General features: G+C 38.7%; 1 protein-coding gene and 1 non-coding gene across 3 annotated transcripts; both read left to right on the top strand.

Moving 5' to 3' along the window:
- Window positions 1–848: 848 nt before the first annotated feature.
- LOC149113811 (uncharacterized) lies at window positions 849–11,241 on the top strand. 2 transcript variants are annotated; one of them, XM_089286475.1, is made up of 7 exons: window positions 849–2,139; window positions 2,662–2,745; window positions 3,174–3,238; window positions 3,613–3,666; window positions 4,652–4,712; window positions 5,597–9,644; window positions 10,242–11,241. In XM_089286475.1, exons 6-7 carry the CDS (start codon window positions 5,612–5,614, stop codon window positions 10,274–10,276), a joined length of 4,068 nt encoding a protein of 1,355 aa, XP_089142601.1. In that variant the 5' UTR covers window positions 849–2,139; window positions 2,662–2,745; window positions 3,174–3,238; window positions 3,613–3,666; window positions 4,652–4,712; window positions 5,597–5,611; the 3' UTR covers window positions 10,277–11,241. The 2 variants fall into 2 exon arrangements, with proteins under 2 accessions (XP_089142601.1, XP_089142600.1); XM_089286474.1 differs by having other exon boundaries at window positions 849–2,745.
- Window positions 11,242–13,624: 2,383 nt separating this feature from the next.
- On the top strand, window positions 13,625–13,708 carry Trnal-uaa (transfer RNA leucine (anticodon UAA)). The gene has a single exon. It is a non-coding gene; the product is annotated as a tRNA-Leu (tRNA).
- Window positions 13,709–17,749: the final 4,041 nt, after the last annotated feature.

A 17,749-nucleotide genomic window follows, 5' to 3' on the forward strand; every position in this document is an offset into this window, starting at 1 on the left:
AATATTAAGGAGCCGTTCAGCAAACAACTACAGCAACCTAGTAATCAAAGAAACAAAGGCTGTGCACGTAATAACAACTTAGAACTTAGTAAAATTCTTAACTATACTTTATAAAAGAACAAAGGGAAATTCAAGCCAAATTCAGGGTTGTTTGTAGAAAGTGAATCACGAGGGCCTTTTTCTTTCAATTTCTATTTAGAATTAAATGCTTTCTTTGCATTGTCAGCTGGAGCTAGTTGTTAAAACTGATAGACGCACTGAATAGTCTTAGATATTGAGAGATTCTTAACAACAAAGTAAAATGTAAATACATTTATTATATGGCTACCTCCGTGAGCGGGCAAGATGAATCAAATCCTGCGCTGTGATTGGCTACCCGAGCGGGCAAGATGGAGCCATCTTGTCCGCTCGGGACTACCCGCCGAGTCCCGCAAGAAAAATTTTCCCGAGAGCCATATAATAAATCCTTTATTAACCAAGCTTGTTCGGTCAAGATGGCTTGATATTGGCCTCGGTCTTTTTTTTTTTTTTTTTTTTTCCAGTTTATGGACCTCGACTCCGTTTCGGTTCATAAACACGCAAAAAGAGAACTTGGCCAATATCCAGCCATCTTGACCTCACACTTGGTCAATAACCCATACTTCTTACCCTGCACTCTCCTTGGCGTCTCAGTTGCTTAAGCTCCGGATTGTGCAGTAAGTGCGGCCTTGCATGTGTGTTTGGTTCTCCCGTCGTTATCAGATAAAAAAAAGTTGTCTGATGATCTAGGTGGTTGGGTGTGGTCACAGGGCGTAACTCGCGCCTTTAGGATTGGTTGCAAAGGCTGAGTGAGGAGTGGTAGAGGGGGGGGGGGGGAGGAAAGTAGCAAGGCTAATTCACAGAGCTGGTCACCTGTCAATAGCTCAGGTAAAAAATCAAACTCAGCCAGCCATTAATCCCCGTAGAAAATATTTTAACGGGTTAGGGTAGGTCACCCATAATCTTAAGCCCAGGATCTTCCAAGGCCAGCGTCAAACATAGTGATCTTGGGAGAAGATTAGATCACCCTCTCCGAAGAACCTCCCCCTGGAAAACAGATTTTTAATGGAATGATTTGTTTGAAGGAAAGGTGCCGTTAATACTGAGTGGAACTCCCGTGTCGTTTCAGTCATCTCATTGCACAATTCCTTACCCGTCAGCAACACAGACGAAAGAAAGTTATTAAAATCTTACACATTGAGTCATGCATGTATGTACAGTATATACAGTGAACTCTCGCCTTGCGGACACCTCGCTATTGCTGACAAAATCCAGATCCCCGGCAAAAGCTATAGAGGCTTGACTGGAAATGACTCCCGTAAATTACGGCCTCTCGCCATTACGGAATTACGGACACTTTCGTCAGGTACCAAAATGACAATTTTATTGTTTTGACTCTCGATGAAGCGAACATCACCTACTTCTCATATAACATAATTATATAAAATTACAGTCTGCGGTTCATCAATTGTCAAAAACCACTTCAAAAGACTTCTGGAATGTTTATCTTCATATCAATTCTTTTTTTATCGGCTGCACTATAGTCCTTGCTTCACAGACATTGTCTATGTTATTTTCTGCATGTTAAGGGCACTTTTTATCTCACATCCCGCTTTTAGGGACTCTCGCTATTACGGATACTAAACAAAGTCCCCGAGCGCGTCCGCTATAGCGAGAGTTGACTGTATCAAGGAAACAAACATGTACCTAAACTGCGTAATTGTAACTTAAATTGCGAATCAGAAAACTGAAATGCGAGGGGAAAATGAAACCTGCCTATCGTGTGGCAGTGAGAGATGCTATTAAAAGCCAAAAGAAGACTGTGCCAAAAGCCACAAAATAAGTGATGGGACTGGATACTGACTAAAGAGAATCACAAATGCCAGAATAGCTACTGTGGTCTTCAAATGTTAACTAGCTTCTCGCTCTACTTTTTTAATTAATTCGATACATGTTCAGCAGATATAAAAAAAGACTCCACAGCCCGTCGAACCGAAAGCGTATCCCATGGTTCGAAAGTCTGATAATTTGTACGTCAATGTTATTTTGAGGGAGACGCTGTTTTAGCTGCTAGAGGCTAGAAATTTGAATTTCATTCTGATTTAGATTTCTCATCGAACGGTAAGTAATTGGTTTTTACCTCACATGTGCATCTACATTAAATTTGGTCGATAAAAATCGTAACATATCACATTAACTTTTTGAACTAAAGAATCAACGATAACTATTGTATATTTAAGATAAACTATATCATTACTTGAACACAGCAGTTAGTGATATTTATAAATCGCAATTGGCCACTGAGAAACATAAACTCGTCAAATTAACTGGCTGATAGTCAATAAGATGTTAGGCTTGGTAAACCTTGCCATACATTACATAAAATTGCTCAAAAATACAACATTTCGGAGTGGAATGGAAAAATAATAACCTCTTTCAGAAAATTAATTCTGATGAGTGGGCGCTGAACGGAACATTTTTTTTTTTTGAATCTCTGAAGTAAAAAAATAAAAATAAGGATTTTGGACTTCTTTCTAATCAGAAAGTTCTCCGTTTTACAGTTCAGTATCTTGGTGTTAATTAAATGCACTGGAAAGAAAACGAAAACAATACTTTGGTGATTCTTCTGTCACTTGATTGCAGACAGAGTCCCTGTTGTGATGTGACGTGGTGTTACAGGCCTTGAAAGGTGTTCTTTCGCAGTGGAAAAGGGAATTAAAAGTAGAGGTGAGTACTCATTTGATTTGTATCATCAGGTTCGTGGCAGTTCTGACAGTATTCATTTTGTTTTCGGTAGATATCCTCTTCTACTCTCCTTTTATTTCTACATACATACACACTTTATTGAACCTCGCAAGTGGTGCTTTTCAGGAAAAATAAACTTAAAAAAGACTGAAACTGTTACAATGATTGTTAACCATACATTAGAAGGGATAACACGATTACGCATGTTGAGATTGCCTACAAAATACTTGTGTACACTGATTGTGTTGTAATCTTGCAAAACTGAGAACATAAAGCTTTTTGTTTGTTTTACGTAGCTAGCCACAGTGGAGGAAAAAAGTCAAAGATTGATTGCCTCTAAGATATTTGATGTTGTTACTGTGCATTGAAAAGACTTAAATGACACTGATAATTTATTGTCCTTGTCAAAGGAACATCGATTTTGCTGATCCAGACTGAATTGGATTTCATTCTGATTTTGACTCATCTAGTAACGGTAAGAACAGTAAACTTAACCTAGTAGTTATAAGATATCGTCTATTCGATGTATGCCCTCCTCTTTACTGTACACAATTTTTTTTCCATATATATTTATTAATGAAGAGATGATTGATCATCGCAGTTATACACACAACTTAAGCAGTTGTGAAATTAAAGCCTGAAACAAGAAAAACAGAACCCATGACCTCTGCGATGCCTGTGCAGTGCTCCTGACCTATCAAGCCAGCTGGGTGCTGGTCACTCCGCTGTGAGTTCGTAATATGCCCGTAGATGATGAAGAATGTACATGTCTTTCTCCGCAGTTCAAATATAAGATCTTTAATATATTCATTTGTATATTTATTAATATTAAACACACATTGTTCTTAGGGGAAGCGCCGCGTTGATTGTCTGATTCGAACATCTCAAGCAACAATTAAAATAGTAAGTTGAAGCTATGCTCAGAGGATTATAAATAATACGTTTAAATTTATATTGTAGGAATTTGGATGTTGAAATCCTTGTAATTTCAGTTGCAGAAAATCATGCCTTAGAAGATAATCCTTATTGACTTTCAGTTTCGTGCACGCTGATCTTCCTCTGTGGGTTTCTTTTTTTGTGTTCATATTGTTTGTGACTATCAGTTTTGCACGACTGTCACTCTCTGATTGGCAGCTACATGCGTTTATATTCATGTTTGACCTGCAGTTTTGTGCTTCTTCTTCTCTAACCTCCAGTTTTCTGCGTTTATTGGACGCTTTGCGTCTAAATTTATCTCTGAGAAAAAAAAAATCAGTTTTGCGGGTTCCTGTACATCTGTGACTTTCAGTTTTGTGAACTTATCTTTGGCAAATCAGTCCAATTACGTTTGTTTATATTTGTCTGTAAATTTGAAGGAATGTATGTTTTCTATGTTTGTCCGTGACTTTGAAGTTCTTGAGGAGTTAACCTTTGTCTGTAGGAGAGGGCAGGGTAGTCGAGTGGTTTAGTGCGCTGGGTTGGAAATCTTGAGGTGCTGGTTCAAAATAATCCTCCACCCTACCACTTTCTGGTTTTGTTCTCGGTAGTTCCGAGTTCAACTTCTCAACCACGTTGTATCACTAGCCAACTGGTCAGCCTCCCACAAGTTGGTATTCTAAAACGTTTGCGTTCCATTTGTAATGTTTGTTTATTCATTTACTGTGTCCTCAATTAGCACAATAGTGCTAAATACATTTGGCACTTAAATAAAGTTATTTATTGATTTATTTATTTATTTATTTATTTAATTACTTTCTTTATTTATTTCTGTATGTTTCGGTCATGTATCTCTGTCATCCCTGTTGTACTTTTATATCAGCATGGAGTTAGAGGCAAAAACATGGATTTATTAAATTGGAATAAAAGTCTTGAATCAGACCTGGTGTTTAATTTTTCTCTTATCCTATAGGATAGCAAAGTAAAGAAAGACTGTCGCTTTTGTGTTCTTTAAACCAAGAGAAAGGGGAGTGGTGAGTTTACTAAGTTATTTAGATTTTAATATTGTTATTAGTTGTTTTTCAAACAAAGATTACCTTAATGATATAAAAGTAAGGAAATAGTTATTAGAGACGCTAATCATATTTCCACGCCAACAATTTCCAGCGGTAATATTATGTCAATCCTATTTTACTTTGCTCTAAAACTTTGTCTTGCTGAAGGCAGAGGAAATCTGAAAAGAGATTCTTTACTGTTTAATGATACACATGCCTGGATGATAGACGTATTGTTGAGATGTCATTCCATTTTTAATCTTTTTCACTTATTTAAATTGCCAAATAAGTGTAATGTGCGTTAGAAGTTCCAGTCGAAATGATAAACTCGTGTTCTAATAAGAGCAATGTAAAATCAATAATAATTTGGATTTCCGGATAAATTTCTCTTCTCAGAAATTACTATTAAACGTTAAACGGAGTTTAAACCGAAACTTGATCTAAACTATGTAACCAAATTTGTGCGATGAATTAATTCGAGCTTACATCCTGCTGTGTACTAACGGAGGCAAGAATTTTTTAAGTATATAAGTGCTTCCAGATTTTGAAAAGCAAATAACAGAATAGATATTCATAAAAAATCTCTCGTTTTCAAAAATCCTTTATTTTAATCTCAGCAGATCAAGCAAGCAATCATTGCAAACATATATAGACATTCGTGAGCTCACTGTCTTTCCATGTAAAATAAATGTATAACTCTCCTCGCTGCAATCTTCTAATTGCGCTACGATTTCCTGAATCAGACTGCAATAGTATACTAATAAATGTTTATATTAAAATCATAACAACAGCAGTTAGCAAATGGATAAACCGACATGGTTGCAAATTTTTGTCCACTTTTACTCTCTCTTTTGTTCTAACAGAAGTTCTTCAGTGACATGTACACCGTAGACGAAGTTGTACAAGTCATCTCGATCGGCCTCATTGTTACAGGCTACCTTCTCAACACTAATCGATTCCTAAAAGCAATCGAATTATGCAAGGAATGCTTGTTCATTCTGAAAGAAAGAGCAGGTATAAAAGACGAGAAACTCACCAAATCATTCTACGTAAAGATATATTTTACAATGTGGAAAGCATGTAGTCTTATCAGCGATACCACAAACGCCATAAAATACGCAGAAAGCGTAGTTAAGCTGAGCTTAGAACTAGCAGCAGTGCATTTCCGTGAAAGTAAATACGCACAAGCAAAAAATCTCTCTGAAAAAGCTCTCCTTATCAGTAAAGAAATTGAACACAGAAGTGGAGAAGCTTCCTCTTACACAAACCTCGGAGTGGTGTATCGATCAGTTGGCGAATATGAGAAGGCTAGAGAACTTTACGAGAAAGCACTTGTGATCCAGAAAGAAATTGGAGACAGAAGTGGAGAAGCTTCCTCTTACACAAACCTTGGAGTGGTGTATCGATCAGTTGGCGAATATGAGAAGGCTAGAGAACTTTACGAGAAAGCACTTGTGATCCAGAAAGAAATTGGAGACAGAAGTGGAGAAGCTTCCTCTTACACAAACCTTGGAGTGGTGTATGGATCAGTTGGCGAATATGAGGCTAGAGAACTTTTCGAGAAAGCACTTGTGATCCAGAAAGAAATTGGAGACAGAAGTGGAGAAGCTTCCTCTTACGGAAACCTTGGAGTGGTGTATCAATCAGTTGCCGAATATGAGAAGGCTAGAGAACATTTCGAGAAAGCACTTGTGATCAAGAAAGAAATTGGAGACAGAAGTGGAGAAGCTTCTTCTTACACAAACCTTGGAGTGGTGTATCAATCAGTTGGCGAATATGAGAAGGCTAGAGAACTTTACGAGAAAGCACTTGTGATCCAGAAAGAAATTGGAGACAGAAGTGGAGAAGCTTCCTCTTACGGAAACCTTGGAACGATATATATATCAGTTGGCGAATATGAGAAAGCTAGAGAACATTTCGAGAAAGCACTTGTGATCAAGAAAGAAATTGGAGACAGAAGTGGAGAAGCTTCCTCTTACGGAAACCTTGGAAATATATATATATCAGTTGGCAAATATGAGAAGGCTAGAGAACTTCACGAGAAAGCACTTGTGATCAAGAAAGAAATTGGAGACAGAAGTGGAGAAGCTTCCTCTTACACAAACCTTGGAGTGGTGTATCGATCAGTTGGCGAATATGAGAAGGCTAGAGAACTTTACGAGAAAGCACTTGTGATCAAGAAAGAAATTGGAGACAGAAGTGGAGAAGCTTCCTCTTACACAAACCTTGGAGTGGTGTATGGATCAGTTGGCGAATATGAGAAGGCTAGAGAACATTTCGAGGAATCACTTACGATCCAGAAAGAAATTGGAGACAGAAGTGGAGAAGCTTCCTCTTACACAAACCTTGGAGTGGTGTATGGATCAGTTGGCGAATATGAGAAGGCTAGAGAACATTTCGAGGAATCACTTACGATCCAGAAAGAAATTGGAGACAGAAGTGGAGAAGCTGACTCTTACACAAACCTTGGAGTGGTGTATCAATCAGTTGGCGAATATGAGAAGGCTAGAGAACTTCACGAGAAAGCACTTGTGATCCAGAAAGAAACTGGAGACAGAAGTGGAGAAGCTTCCTCTTACACAAACCTTGGAGTGGTGTATCGATCAGTTGGCGAATATGAGAAGGCTAGAGAACTTTACGAGAAAGCACTTGTGATCAAGAAAGAAATTGGAGACAGAAGTGGAGAAGCTTCCTCTTACGGAAACCTTGGAACGATATATATATCAGTTGGCGAATATGAGAAGGCTAGAGAACATTTCGAGAAAGCACTTGTGATCAAGAAAGAAATTGGAGACAGAAGTGGAGAAGCTTCTTCTTACAGAAACCTTGGAGTGGTGTATCGATCAGTTGGCGAATATGAGAAGGCTAGAGAACTTCACGAGAAAGCACTTGTGATCCAGAAAAAAATTGGAGACAGAAGTGGAGAAGCTTCCTCTTACACGAGCCTTGGAGTGTTGTATGATTCAGTTGGCGAACATGGCAAGGCCTTAGAGTACTTTGAAAAATCGTTGGCTATGGGCAGAAATATTGGCGACAGGAGTACTGTAGCTTACTCTTTTCTGGACCTGGGAGCTAACTTTTCCTCTCTTGGAAAGTACCACAAGGCTAACGAATATAACCAGAAAGCACTTGTCATCTTTGCAGACATTGAACACAGAAGAGGAGTGGCCAGCGTTTGCGTCAACCAAGGAGCTGTGGAGCAAGCTGTAGGTAACTTAATAAAAGCAAAAGAATATTTTGAAAAGGCGCTGGCTATAAGCCAAAAAATTGGAAACAGGGAACTAGAAGCACGTAGTTATCTGAACCTCGGAGGTTTTCTTTTCGCGAAGTCTGACTATGATGGTGCGGAAGAATATATCAAGAAGGCACTTGCATTAAGTGAGAAGACTGGAGATGTTAAGACACTGTTGCGGTCTCTCATTAAAATGGCAAAGCTTAGAGAGAGACAAGGAAAGATTCAGGAAGCAATCTCGTATTTTCGTTCTGGTATTGAAAAATGCGAGGAAATGCGCAACTCCCTCCGCGACAACGATCAACTTAAGATTTCTATCGCGGATCAAAATATCTTTTGCTACAGAAATCTCAGTAACTTACTCTGCGAAACCGGGAATCCTACTGAAGCTCTGTATGTTTCAGATCTTTCGAAGGCCAGAGCTTTGGCAGATTTAATGTCAGCTCAGTACTCTTTGGACAATCAAATGCCAGCTGACTCTGGAGCATGGTCTGATCTTGAAGGCATGGTGGGAAAAGTGTTTAACCGCACTTGCCTGTACGTCTCATATTATTCTGACAAAATACATTTGTGGATTCTTAAAGCAAGCGAAACCACACATTTCCAGGTGATAAAAGGAAATGACCTGTTAGTTCGGGAAGGATCAAGGCAGCATTTGGAACAATTTTTTGATTTCAGAAGTTTTGGCATTTTACCAGAGGAGATTTGCGAAGACCAATGCTTACACGGTTTTCTACCAGAATCGAAAACATGGAATGACGACAGCCATGAAGGTTGGCGAATTGGAGAGGAACGTAGAGCTGACCAAGGACCTAAAATGAACCTTCCTATCTGTTACAAACTAATCATCGCTCCTGTGGCGCGCTTCCTTGAGGGCCCTGAAATCATCATTGTTCCTGATCGCGCTTTATACCAAATTCCATTTGCCGCCTTAACTGATGAAAGCGGAAAGTACCTATCTGAGACTTTCAGGATCCGTATTGCTCCTTCTCTAACAACTCTCAAGCTCATTAATGAAAGTCCAGCGGACTACCACTGTCAGACGGGTGCTTTGATAGTGGGAAATCCTGATGTTGGTGAGGTGCATTTCAAAGGAAAACTCACAAACATTTCTCGACTGCAATGTGCAGAAAACGAAGCGAGGATGGTAGCAAAAAAGTTAGGAGTTGAGCCTTTGTTGGGACGGCAAGCAACAAAGCAGGCAGTACTACAAGCGATGAATTCAGTGGCTTTGATTCATATCGGCGCACACGGTGATGTTGAAAGAGGAGCAATTGCCCTTGCACCATCTTTTCGTGTTCCTAACGGAATACCTCAAGAAGGACTCTACTTATTGACAATGTCTGACATTTCAAAGATTCGACTGCGAGCTAAACTGGTAGTCCTTAGCTGTTGCCACAGTGCTCGTGGGCAAACAAAGGCCGAGGGAGCTGTTGGAATTGCCCGAGCATTCTTAGGATCTGGCGCACGCTCAGTGCTGGTATCACTGTGGGCGCTGGATGACAAAGCAACAGAGCAGTTAATGACGCATTTCTACGATCACCTTGTCGCTGGGGAAAGTGCTGGTGAATCTCTACACGAGGCCATGAAGTGGATGAGAAGTAAGGGCTATGATGTGAACCGGTGGGCACCTTTTATATTGATTGGAGATGACGTGACATTGGATTTTGGAGAGAAAGGTAAGATTCAATGAAAACATGCATAAGTGCTTTCTAATTTTTAATAAACGGCTTTTGGCATTTACTTACAGTTTTCCTGAGATGTCATCGATCAAGCTGTATGTATTTTCGAAAGTGTGTTTAGGTTTCTACATCTATTTTTTTTAAGTGTTTGTCGTTTGATCTTGTTCGGCTCACGTATTGTTTGTTTTTTATGACTGATAACTAGCTCTGTCGAGCATGAGAGTGTAAACCATGAAATTACCTACAGTGTAATACAACGCAATCAACAGGCCACAGCCATTTATCATGTTATAACGAATTCGGAGGGAAATTTTAGAGAACGAGAAATCTAGGAAAGTAAGAGGAACAAGCGAGTGCCTCACATATTTCGTGAGTGTTTTAACATACCGTAATGTTTTATGACGATATAATTCAAGGCTTCAGATTATTTTCTTCGGCCAGATAGTAAAACACGGTTGTCTTGTTTTGAGCATAAAATATAATACTGAGTTAATCAGAGCGCGCGCAGCCCCGATTGTTTTTTTTTTTTAATTTAAGGAAATAAATTTAGATGATTACTATTTTTTGTTGTTGTTTCTTTATTTACTCTGTCAGGTGTTGGCAAGAATGACCAGGACGGCAGCGAGTGATCGCATGAGAAGAAAAATATGCCATGACCTCAACGGACAGTTTTACTCCTAGTACCAACCTGTATATAAATTAAATTGACATTTAACTATTGATATTTTTCTTTCTAAAAGGACGCATCGGGAGAGATATGCGCAACAAAATTTTTGCGTTTTATTTCATATATATTCACCTTTTTTAGGATAAACCGTTGCTTCTCTAGCAAGTAAAGTAAGCAATAGTTTAGGAATGTAAGATGATGATTTCAATCGTTTGGATCTTCGCTGCGAGGAAAAATAAGCAGTGTAACTAAGGCTTAACTGATACACCTAGTGTTTTACCAGCGAAATTCGTTGTTCAATTTGTAAATAATGTACCTGATGAAAAAAACATTGAGCGTAACACTTTGTAGCAATTGTTAAGAGAAGTTGAAGAAAGCAGGATTTTAAAGTACAGTAAATTAACGTCAGAAATAACATGCATTTCCTTATTTGACGTTATTATATTTCTGAACATCTTAGTTTTGTTAGTATTTTCATAAATCAGACCTTGTTTACAAGACAAAAGAGCATTACGATTTGAAATTTCGCCAATCCGTGTCGAATCGATTGATTAGCGTAGAAAATGAAAAGAGTATAAAAATTAGTCTGAATTTTTGTCGAACACAAAGGCCAATGGAAGTCTAAATTTAAGGATCTAAGTTCCTGTTTACCAGTAAGGTCTGCAGTTAGCTTTGTAAATAGTGACACAAAGACGCTGACCTGTTGGTTAAATGTTTGTAAGGTAAATAAGAGTTTAAAATAGAGTGACATCAGAAATTGTTCGCATGACATTTATCACATTTATCGTGACCATTGTACTGTAGCCAAACAAGAAGAACTTTTTTTTATCCTTTAAGCATGTCCCCCTTAGGTAAAGTTGAGGGACCTCTTGTTTGTTTTTAAATTTGCAATCTGGAGGAATAAATTAAAACTGCAAGCAACATAAATCTCAGCTGGACTCCGTTTCTGCAGGCTTCTTCTCAGCTACATTAGCCCCAGGGGTGGGGGGGGGGGGGGAAACTCCCATATAAAAAGGACGGGGTTGATCGTCGGAAATTTTGAAAATAGCCCCTAAAAGATACCAAGATCCAGCTTTGTGGGCGTGGCGTAAAACTATTTTCACCCCCAAGAGATACTAATTCTAAAACAACACATCATCTCCTGTCATATTTTTTTCGGCTCAATATAGCCGTTATAAAGGTATTGCAAAAGTTCCCACTGTGGACCTTTTGAGGCTGAACACCCCGAGAGGTACCAAAACCACTTTTTCAACCCCTTAAAGGTATGATTAGCACCCCCGCCCTTTTTATAAGGGAGTTGCTCTCTCCCCTACAAGGAATGTTAGGTGGCTGGAAAAAAAGTGGGGCATTGACAGTACCTGTAGCACTTAGCTAATTGAAAACTTGAAGCTAACAAAAGTAAATTGTTAACTGCTCTAGCTGCGTTGCGAAGCTGAAGTTTCGTGCGTTAACCCTTTCTTTAAGGGAGCAAGATCATTATGCCGGGCAGAAGGGCCAACTCTCAAGACATCAATTTTCTGAAAACGCTATAGGGCGGCTCATTTAATTTTTTTTTTTTTCAAATTCAAGTTGATATATAGAGGATATTACACGGTGGCGAGAAGATATGAATTTTATGTTCGAGTGGCAAGAACAATATCTCACGAGTGAGCGAAGCTCACTCGTGAGATATTGTTCTTGCCACGAGAACATAAAATTCATATCTTCGAGCCAACGTGTAATGTTCTTTTTATTATATGGAGAAACCAATTCAACAAAAGCAAAAGGCGGGAATCGTGAGGTCATTGAACGATACGACACTCACAAAGGTGACATACGGAAAATACGCCACTCGGGTCCCGGATGAAGTGGCGTATGGAATCTACGAGGGGTTTAGTTCCCAGTAAAACACTCTTCTCCATATAATAAAGGTAGCTACTTACACTGAGTGTTAACAGTCTTCCAATTTGAATTTCCTTTCCCTTCAGTTAAATGATTTTATTTTTGTTTCATTTTACTAGGAGCTGTAGGGTGGAGGGAAGTAAAGCTGCATATTTCTTTTCATTACATAGAAACCAGTGTTTTACTGGAAAATACAGCACTCGTAAAAGTTATGCAAAACCACATCCGGGATCCGAGTGGCGTATTTTCCATATCCTCACCAGTGAGAATATTGATGAAGTCATTTCCCGCGTTTTTATGGTTGTTTGCGCAAACAGTCAGTTTGTCTTTATCATGACAGGAAAATTACACGGTGGCTTGAAGATATGAATTTGATTTTCTCGTGTTTAAAACAATATTTTACTCACTTACTGTGCTGGCATCATAAAATATTGTTTTTACCACTCGAAAATAAGATTTATATTCTGGTTCTGCCGTGTAATATCCTCTATCTTGCATACCTGGATACGGCGAGCATACGCTACTATTTAATTTCGCGCGCTAGCGTTGAAGCACAGAAAAGGCCAGAAAACTGCATTTAAGTTCCCCTGCAATGTAGCTGGCTACCCGAGCGCGCAATTGTAAGAGGAAACCAACAAAGCCATATTCTTTATGCCGTGAATTAAATCTCCGTTTTGGTTTATTTTGTTCGGCCAGGCACGGTGGATAGCTGGTATTAGCCGGGGATTTCCGGACCGGAACGGATTTCCGTAGATACGGCCGAATATCCACCCTCCCTTTCGTAACTTTAAGATTATTTATAACCGGCCTTTGAGGGTACCCAAACATGTTTCTCTTGAAGTAAACAACATGAGATGACGTCAGATCAAGTGTTATATATGTCATATTTTTTAAACAGACGCCATTTTGATCTCTTGGACCGGCCATCGTAGAGTTGGATTTCTTCGTCAGAAGACGATAAAAGGCAAATTAAAGTTAATAACGTAATGGCTGAGAGTCATAAAAATGAAAGAATGATCACACAAAAGTACGAAAGCCACGACAACATAAAGTTCCGATTAAAATGTCATGTCATACCAAATTTATTTGACCACTTCGCACCCCCGACCGCCCCGCCCATCTGAATAGAGTGAAATTAATTAGAAGTAATATAGGTGAAAGCAACATAATTGCTAATTGGAGCTAATGAGGCCAAACAGCTTAATTTTACAAATTAATCAGACATTAGGTATGATTGATTTTAAGGAATGGTTAATAGATTCAATTCCATCACGGAGTAGATTAGTGGCTTAATGGATTAATTTGGTGCGCATGTCTTTATTGTAGGACTGAGAAATTACTCCGGCCATTTTGATCGATTGTTCTTCATAGCTACAATCTGCCTGAATTTGGATAATACCAAACAATGAACTACCTTATTTGTATTAACACCAGGATGGCCGAGTGGTTAAGGCGTTGGACTTAAGTTCCAATGGACGTATTGTCCGCGTGGGTTCGAACCCCACTCCTGGTATTGCTTTTTTTTTCGTTCCGATTTTTTCCCTTTTTTTGGCATATTTCAAGTCAAACAGCCGAAGTTGGAAAAATTATCTCTGATCTCCCTTATTCCTTTCTTGGTAGCTAACTGAATGATCTGTGATCGCTTACACACGTGACTGATCTCTAACCCAACTTACGTGACCGTCCAAACCGGCATGTGACCTTCACACACGTGACCTTCACAACCTGTTTTCTTTGAAATGTTGGTCAAAGAAAAGATATGCAATCTAAGGCAGCTAACCGAGGCTAATTATATGAGCTGTAGCTTCCAGAAAACGTATGAAAACATTCAAAAATTTTCGCCGGAATGTTTTTCTGCCCTATTTAATTGTTCTTTCACAGAAAGGTTAGAAAATCAAGGACATTGATGACACTATGACACGGATACGTGTTATGGACGTAATCTTGTTCGAATTCGAGAAGAAGTCCTGGGGGCGGGTGCTGTGTAAATCTTTGGGTGAGGGGAGGGGGGGGGGGGGGTGCCGCTAGGATGATGAAAACTCTTACCCTATACTAGACCATGATCAACTTGATTTTGCAATTCTATTCTAAATCAAAAACGTCTGATTTCTATATCCATCTTAGACTAAACCGCCTGAAAATTCCTTAGGGAAGAATTGAAGTGTCCACATTAGACCTACCTAGCATATCGCTATGATTCGATCTAGTTCAAGGAGGGCAGTTAGTAAAGAGGGGGGAGGGGACATTTATTAGGGACGGGAGACTTACCAAAAACGGGCTGATGGCAAAACACACATCGTATTGCCCCTGTAGCGCGTGTCTTGTGTGAGTGTGTAAGCTACCCATCGATTAGAAACTTAAAATTTGGATTATTACAAGAGAAAAATGGTCACAAATGGCCAAAAACTCGATGTTTATCTGTTCTCCGCCATCTCAGTGAAAATAAATGTGATCGATTCTGAAGCGGACAGCGAGTAAAGTCATACGAATAGGTAATGGCGTAAGCTCATTTGGGGGAATCCTTCCATTCTTGTTTATAACTAAATCATCGAAAACGAAATTTAAATTGCTTATTAACTCAATAAGTGGAAACCAGGATCAATTCTCTTTGGGGGGAACCCCTTCTGTAGACGGTATTTATAACCTTTATCACGTGATCACTCATATGATTAATTCTCACCTCCTTTAATATTAGCTAATATTGCGATCAGTACTCACAGTGAAATGAAGAAAACTCTGAATCTCCATCACTCTGATTCCAAACAGCAAGAAAAGATAAATGGTAGACCAGCTCTTGTGGCACTACAAACAACTTCTGAGGCAACTTTACACATTTGAGTTGACGGTTTTTTTTAAATAATAATTAATATACTTGAAAAAACTACACGATTCTGATTGGCTGCAAGCAGTTCAAGTGCAACACCAATGCAATAAGTTTAACACCAGTGCAAAATACACATCGTAATTCTGCATTATGATTGGCTGAAAGACAACAGGAAATTTTCTAAGCCAATGATATCACGTAAAATGATGACGAAAATTTTGTGCGAAAATTTGAAAACAGTTTTCTCGAATAAAAAAAAAATGCATGACTTCAAGAAATATCTTTCGGCACTTCCTCCACGCGAATTGTTTCATGTTTATATTATTAATAAGTAGTCATACGGTTTTCCCCGTTCAGTTTGCGATTAATTTGCACTTGTGAGTTTCTCAAAAAGTTGGAATTGCATTTGCCGAAGCGGCTCGTGCAATTTCAGCTTTTTGAAAAACTCACTCGTGCAAATTAATTCCAAATTGAAGTCGAAACCGTATGATCACCTATACGAAGATTTCACTTTTAAGAGGAAGAAGGAATCATGTTATTCTAGCCTTAGAGAGCTTCAGAAAACGACTGTAGCGATGCGGTTACTGAATGAAAGGAACTAGGAGAGTTTGGGTGCTTTGATTTGCTCGGAATAATATTAATGATAATATAAAACTTGATACGATTCTTAGCTGTTCGTTATAACAACAACGCATATCTTCTCAATCGAGACTAAAACCTAAGATAAAACGAAAAAATAAAACGTCAAAATTTATGCTAATTAAGATCAGCAGGATAAAGATTTTCTTTGCTTAAACTCCAAAACAATTACTAAGCGGTAGTTACCTTGAAAACAAAAGCCCTTGATGGCGAGGGCCGCGCGGAGACACGAAGTTTGTCTTCGAGTGTTGAAGAATATTTCACGAACCACGAGTGAGCGCAGCGAACGAGTGAAATATTTTTCAACTCGAGAAGAGTAATTTTCCAAATGGCCATGTAATGTTCTTTTTATTTTATAAACACCAATGAATTCCCAAACCATTTCAGTTTCGCTGAGAAAGGCACCAGTTATTATGTAACCACAGCAACGGTGATCTTTTTCGCGTGTGAAGATATCAACAGTTTTCGGTTGAAAGCTCACCTGCTATTTCATTGGTGCTTATATAATATTTATTATATAGGCGTGAGTGTTTTTCGGAAAATAGGCCACTTGTAAAATTCATACGAAACTACATCCGGGGCCCTAATGGCATATTTCGATATTTTCAGAATATTGATGACGTCATTTCCCGCTTTTCCCCGGTTTCTTGTGCAAACAGTCACTTTGTCTACTGAAAAAGAACATTACAGTTTGAAGATATGAATTTTACTTTCTTGAAAGCAACATTTTACTTACTCGTTGCGCTTGTGTGAAAAATATTTTACCACTAGAACTGATAATATTCATATCTTCGCGCCACTTTGTAGCGTCCTTAGTCTCATACAGCTAACTTCGTTTGACAAAATCCGCGCCATTTTCGGCCAAAATTCCTTGACCTTGCACAGTCACTGAGTGACTGGCGAAATCTATCAACGATCTGTTCTTCATATTTGGAGAGAATCGGAAGTAAGGTAAGTTTCTGGGTCTTTCTGCAAGTTTTTGTAGTTCGCCGACGGATGTTGCTCGAAACTTAAATGGGTGAACGGAAATGAAAAAAGATAGGTTGTAAAATGTTTAATGGTGATCCAAGCTCGTCAAAGACTTAGAATAGAGTAGTTAAAAGAGTAGATATCGTATGTTGCCCGGTGGTGTCTTCGCTTTTATTTTTTATTTTTTCCAAAAAAACAAAAGAAAATGAATACTCCCTATTCAAAACCCCTTCTTTTCGTTTTGCGCCTGACATCTTTCAACAGGATCTTTTTCATCTCCCTTTATGTTTAAGCTCCTTCCCCATTGACCCTTTTCTACCCATTTCTCTACCCATCCCCCCATTTTTCTTCCCTTCTCCCGCACTCCTTGTTTTCTTCCGCTCTAATTATTCCACTAACTCAACCCTTTACTATTTCCTTTTTTTCGCCACTGCTCCAGCTCTTTTTCATTCTAGTGCCTCTCCTGCCTTCCTCGTATCGTATCCCTCATACCACTTCCTCCCTAGCACTCTGTGTGTTTCATTTCCTCCCCTAATTATTGCTATTTCCATGATTAGTCCTAGCTCCCTTGAAAACTTGAACATCTCTGCAACGAAAAGAGATATTTGAAAATAACAAACAGCATTTTTCCTTTCGTACAGACTACCTGTTTATGTTTTTAAATGGTTTAGATAGTAAAGATGCGTATTTGATCATAATAACACTTAAGAAGGAATCCACCAGAAAGTTCGAGTAACAAGTGAAAGAAAACTTTGTACAGGGATTATTTACATTGTATTGCAAACTTCTGTGCGACTGTTTTACATATCTTCTCACAAGAAATCATTTTGTAATAACCGTGCAAAATAATTTGGAAGCTCATATGAAACACTTGAAATTACTCGAGAAATGAAATTGATGTTTGCACGATTTTTCTGAACTTTGAAATTTATTCTCTCGAGTTTCTATGGGAAATTGTTTTAGGTGTTATTTCAGGCGACTATATCTTAGCAAATGCAAAAAGGACTGTAACATATACTTAAGATTATTCTGGTACGAGGTTTTTGTTCTCCAAAAACTGAAATTGGTCGACTTCATATCGGATTTCCTGCTAAATTCTTCAGAGCGGAAAAACGTACTTCG

The sequence above is a fragment of the Orbicella faveolata genome, unplaced genomic scaffold, assembly GCF_042242905.1.
Source record: "Orbicella faveolata isolate gen_17 unplaced genomic scaffold, um_ofav_v1 contig_14, whole genome shotgun sequence".
Classification (NCBI taxonomy): Eukaryota; Metazoa; Cnidaria; class Anthozoa; order Scleractinia; family Merulinidae; genus Orbicella; species Orbicella faveolata.

Excerpts from the sequence above, each read along its gene's own strand:
- LOC149113811 (XM_089286474.1), top strand. The coding sequence starts at position 5,612 with ATGTACACCGTAGACGAAGTTGTACAAGTCATCTCGATCGGCCTCATT. Across the intron at positions 9,645-10,241 it reads ATTGGATTTTGGAGAGAAAG|GTGTTGGCAAGAATGACCAG; the intron begins GTAAGATTCAAT and ends TTACTCTGTCAG.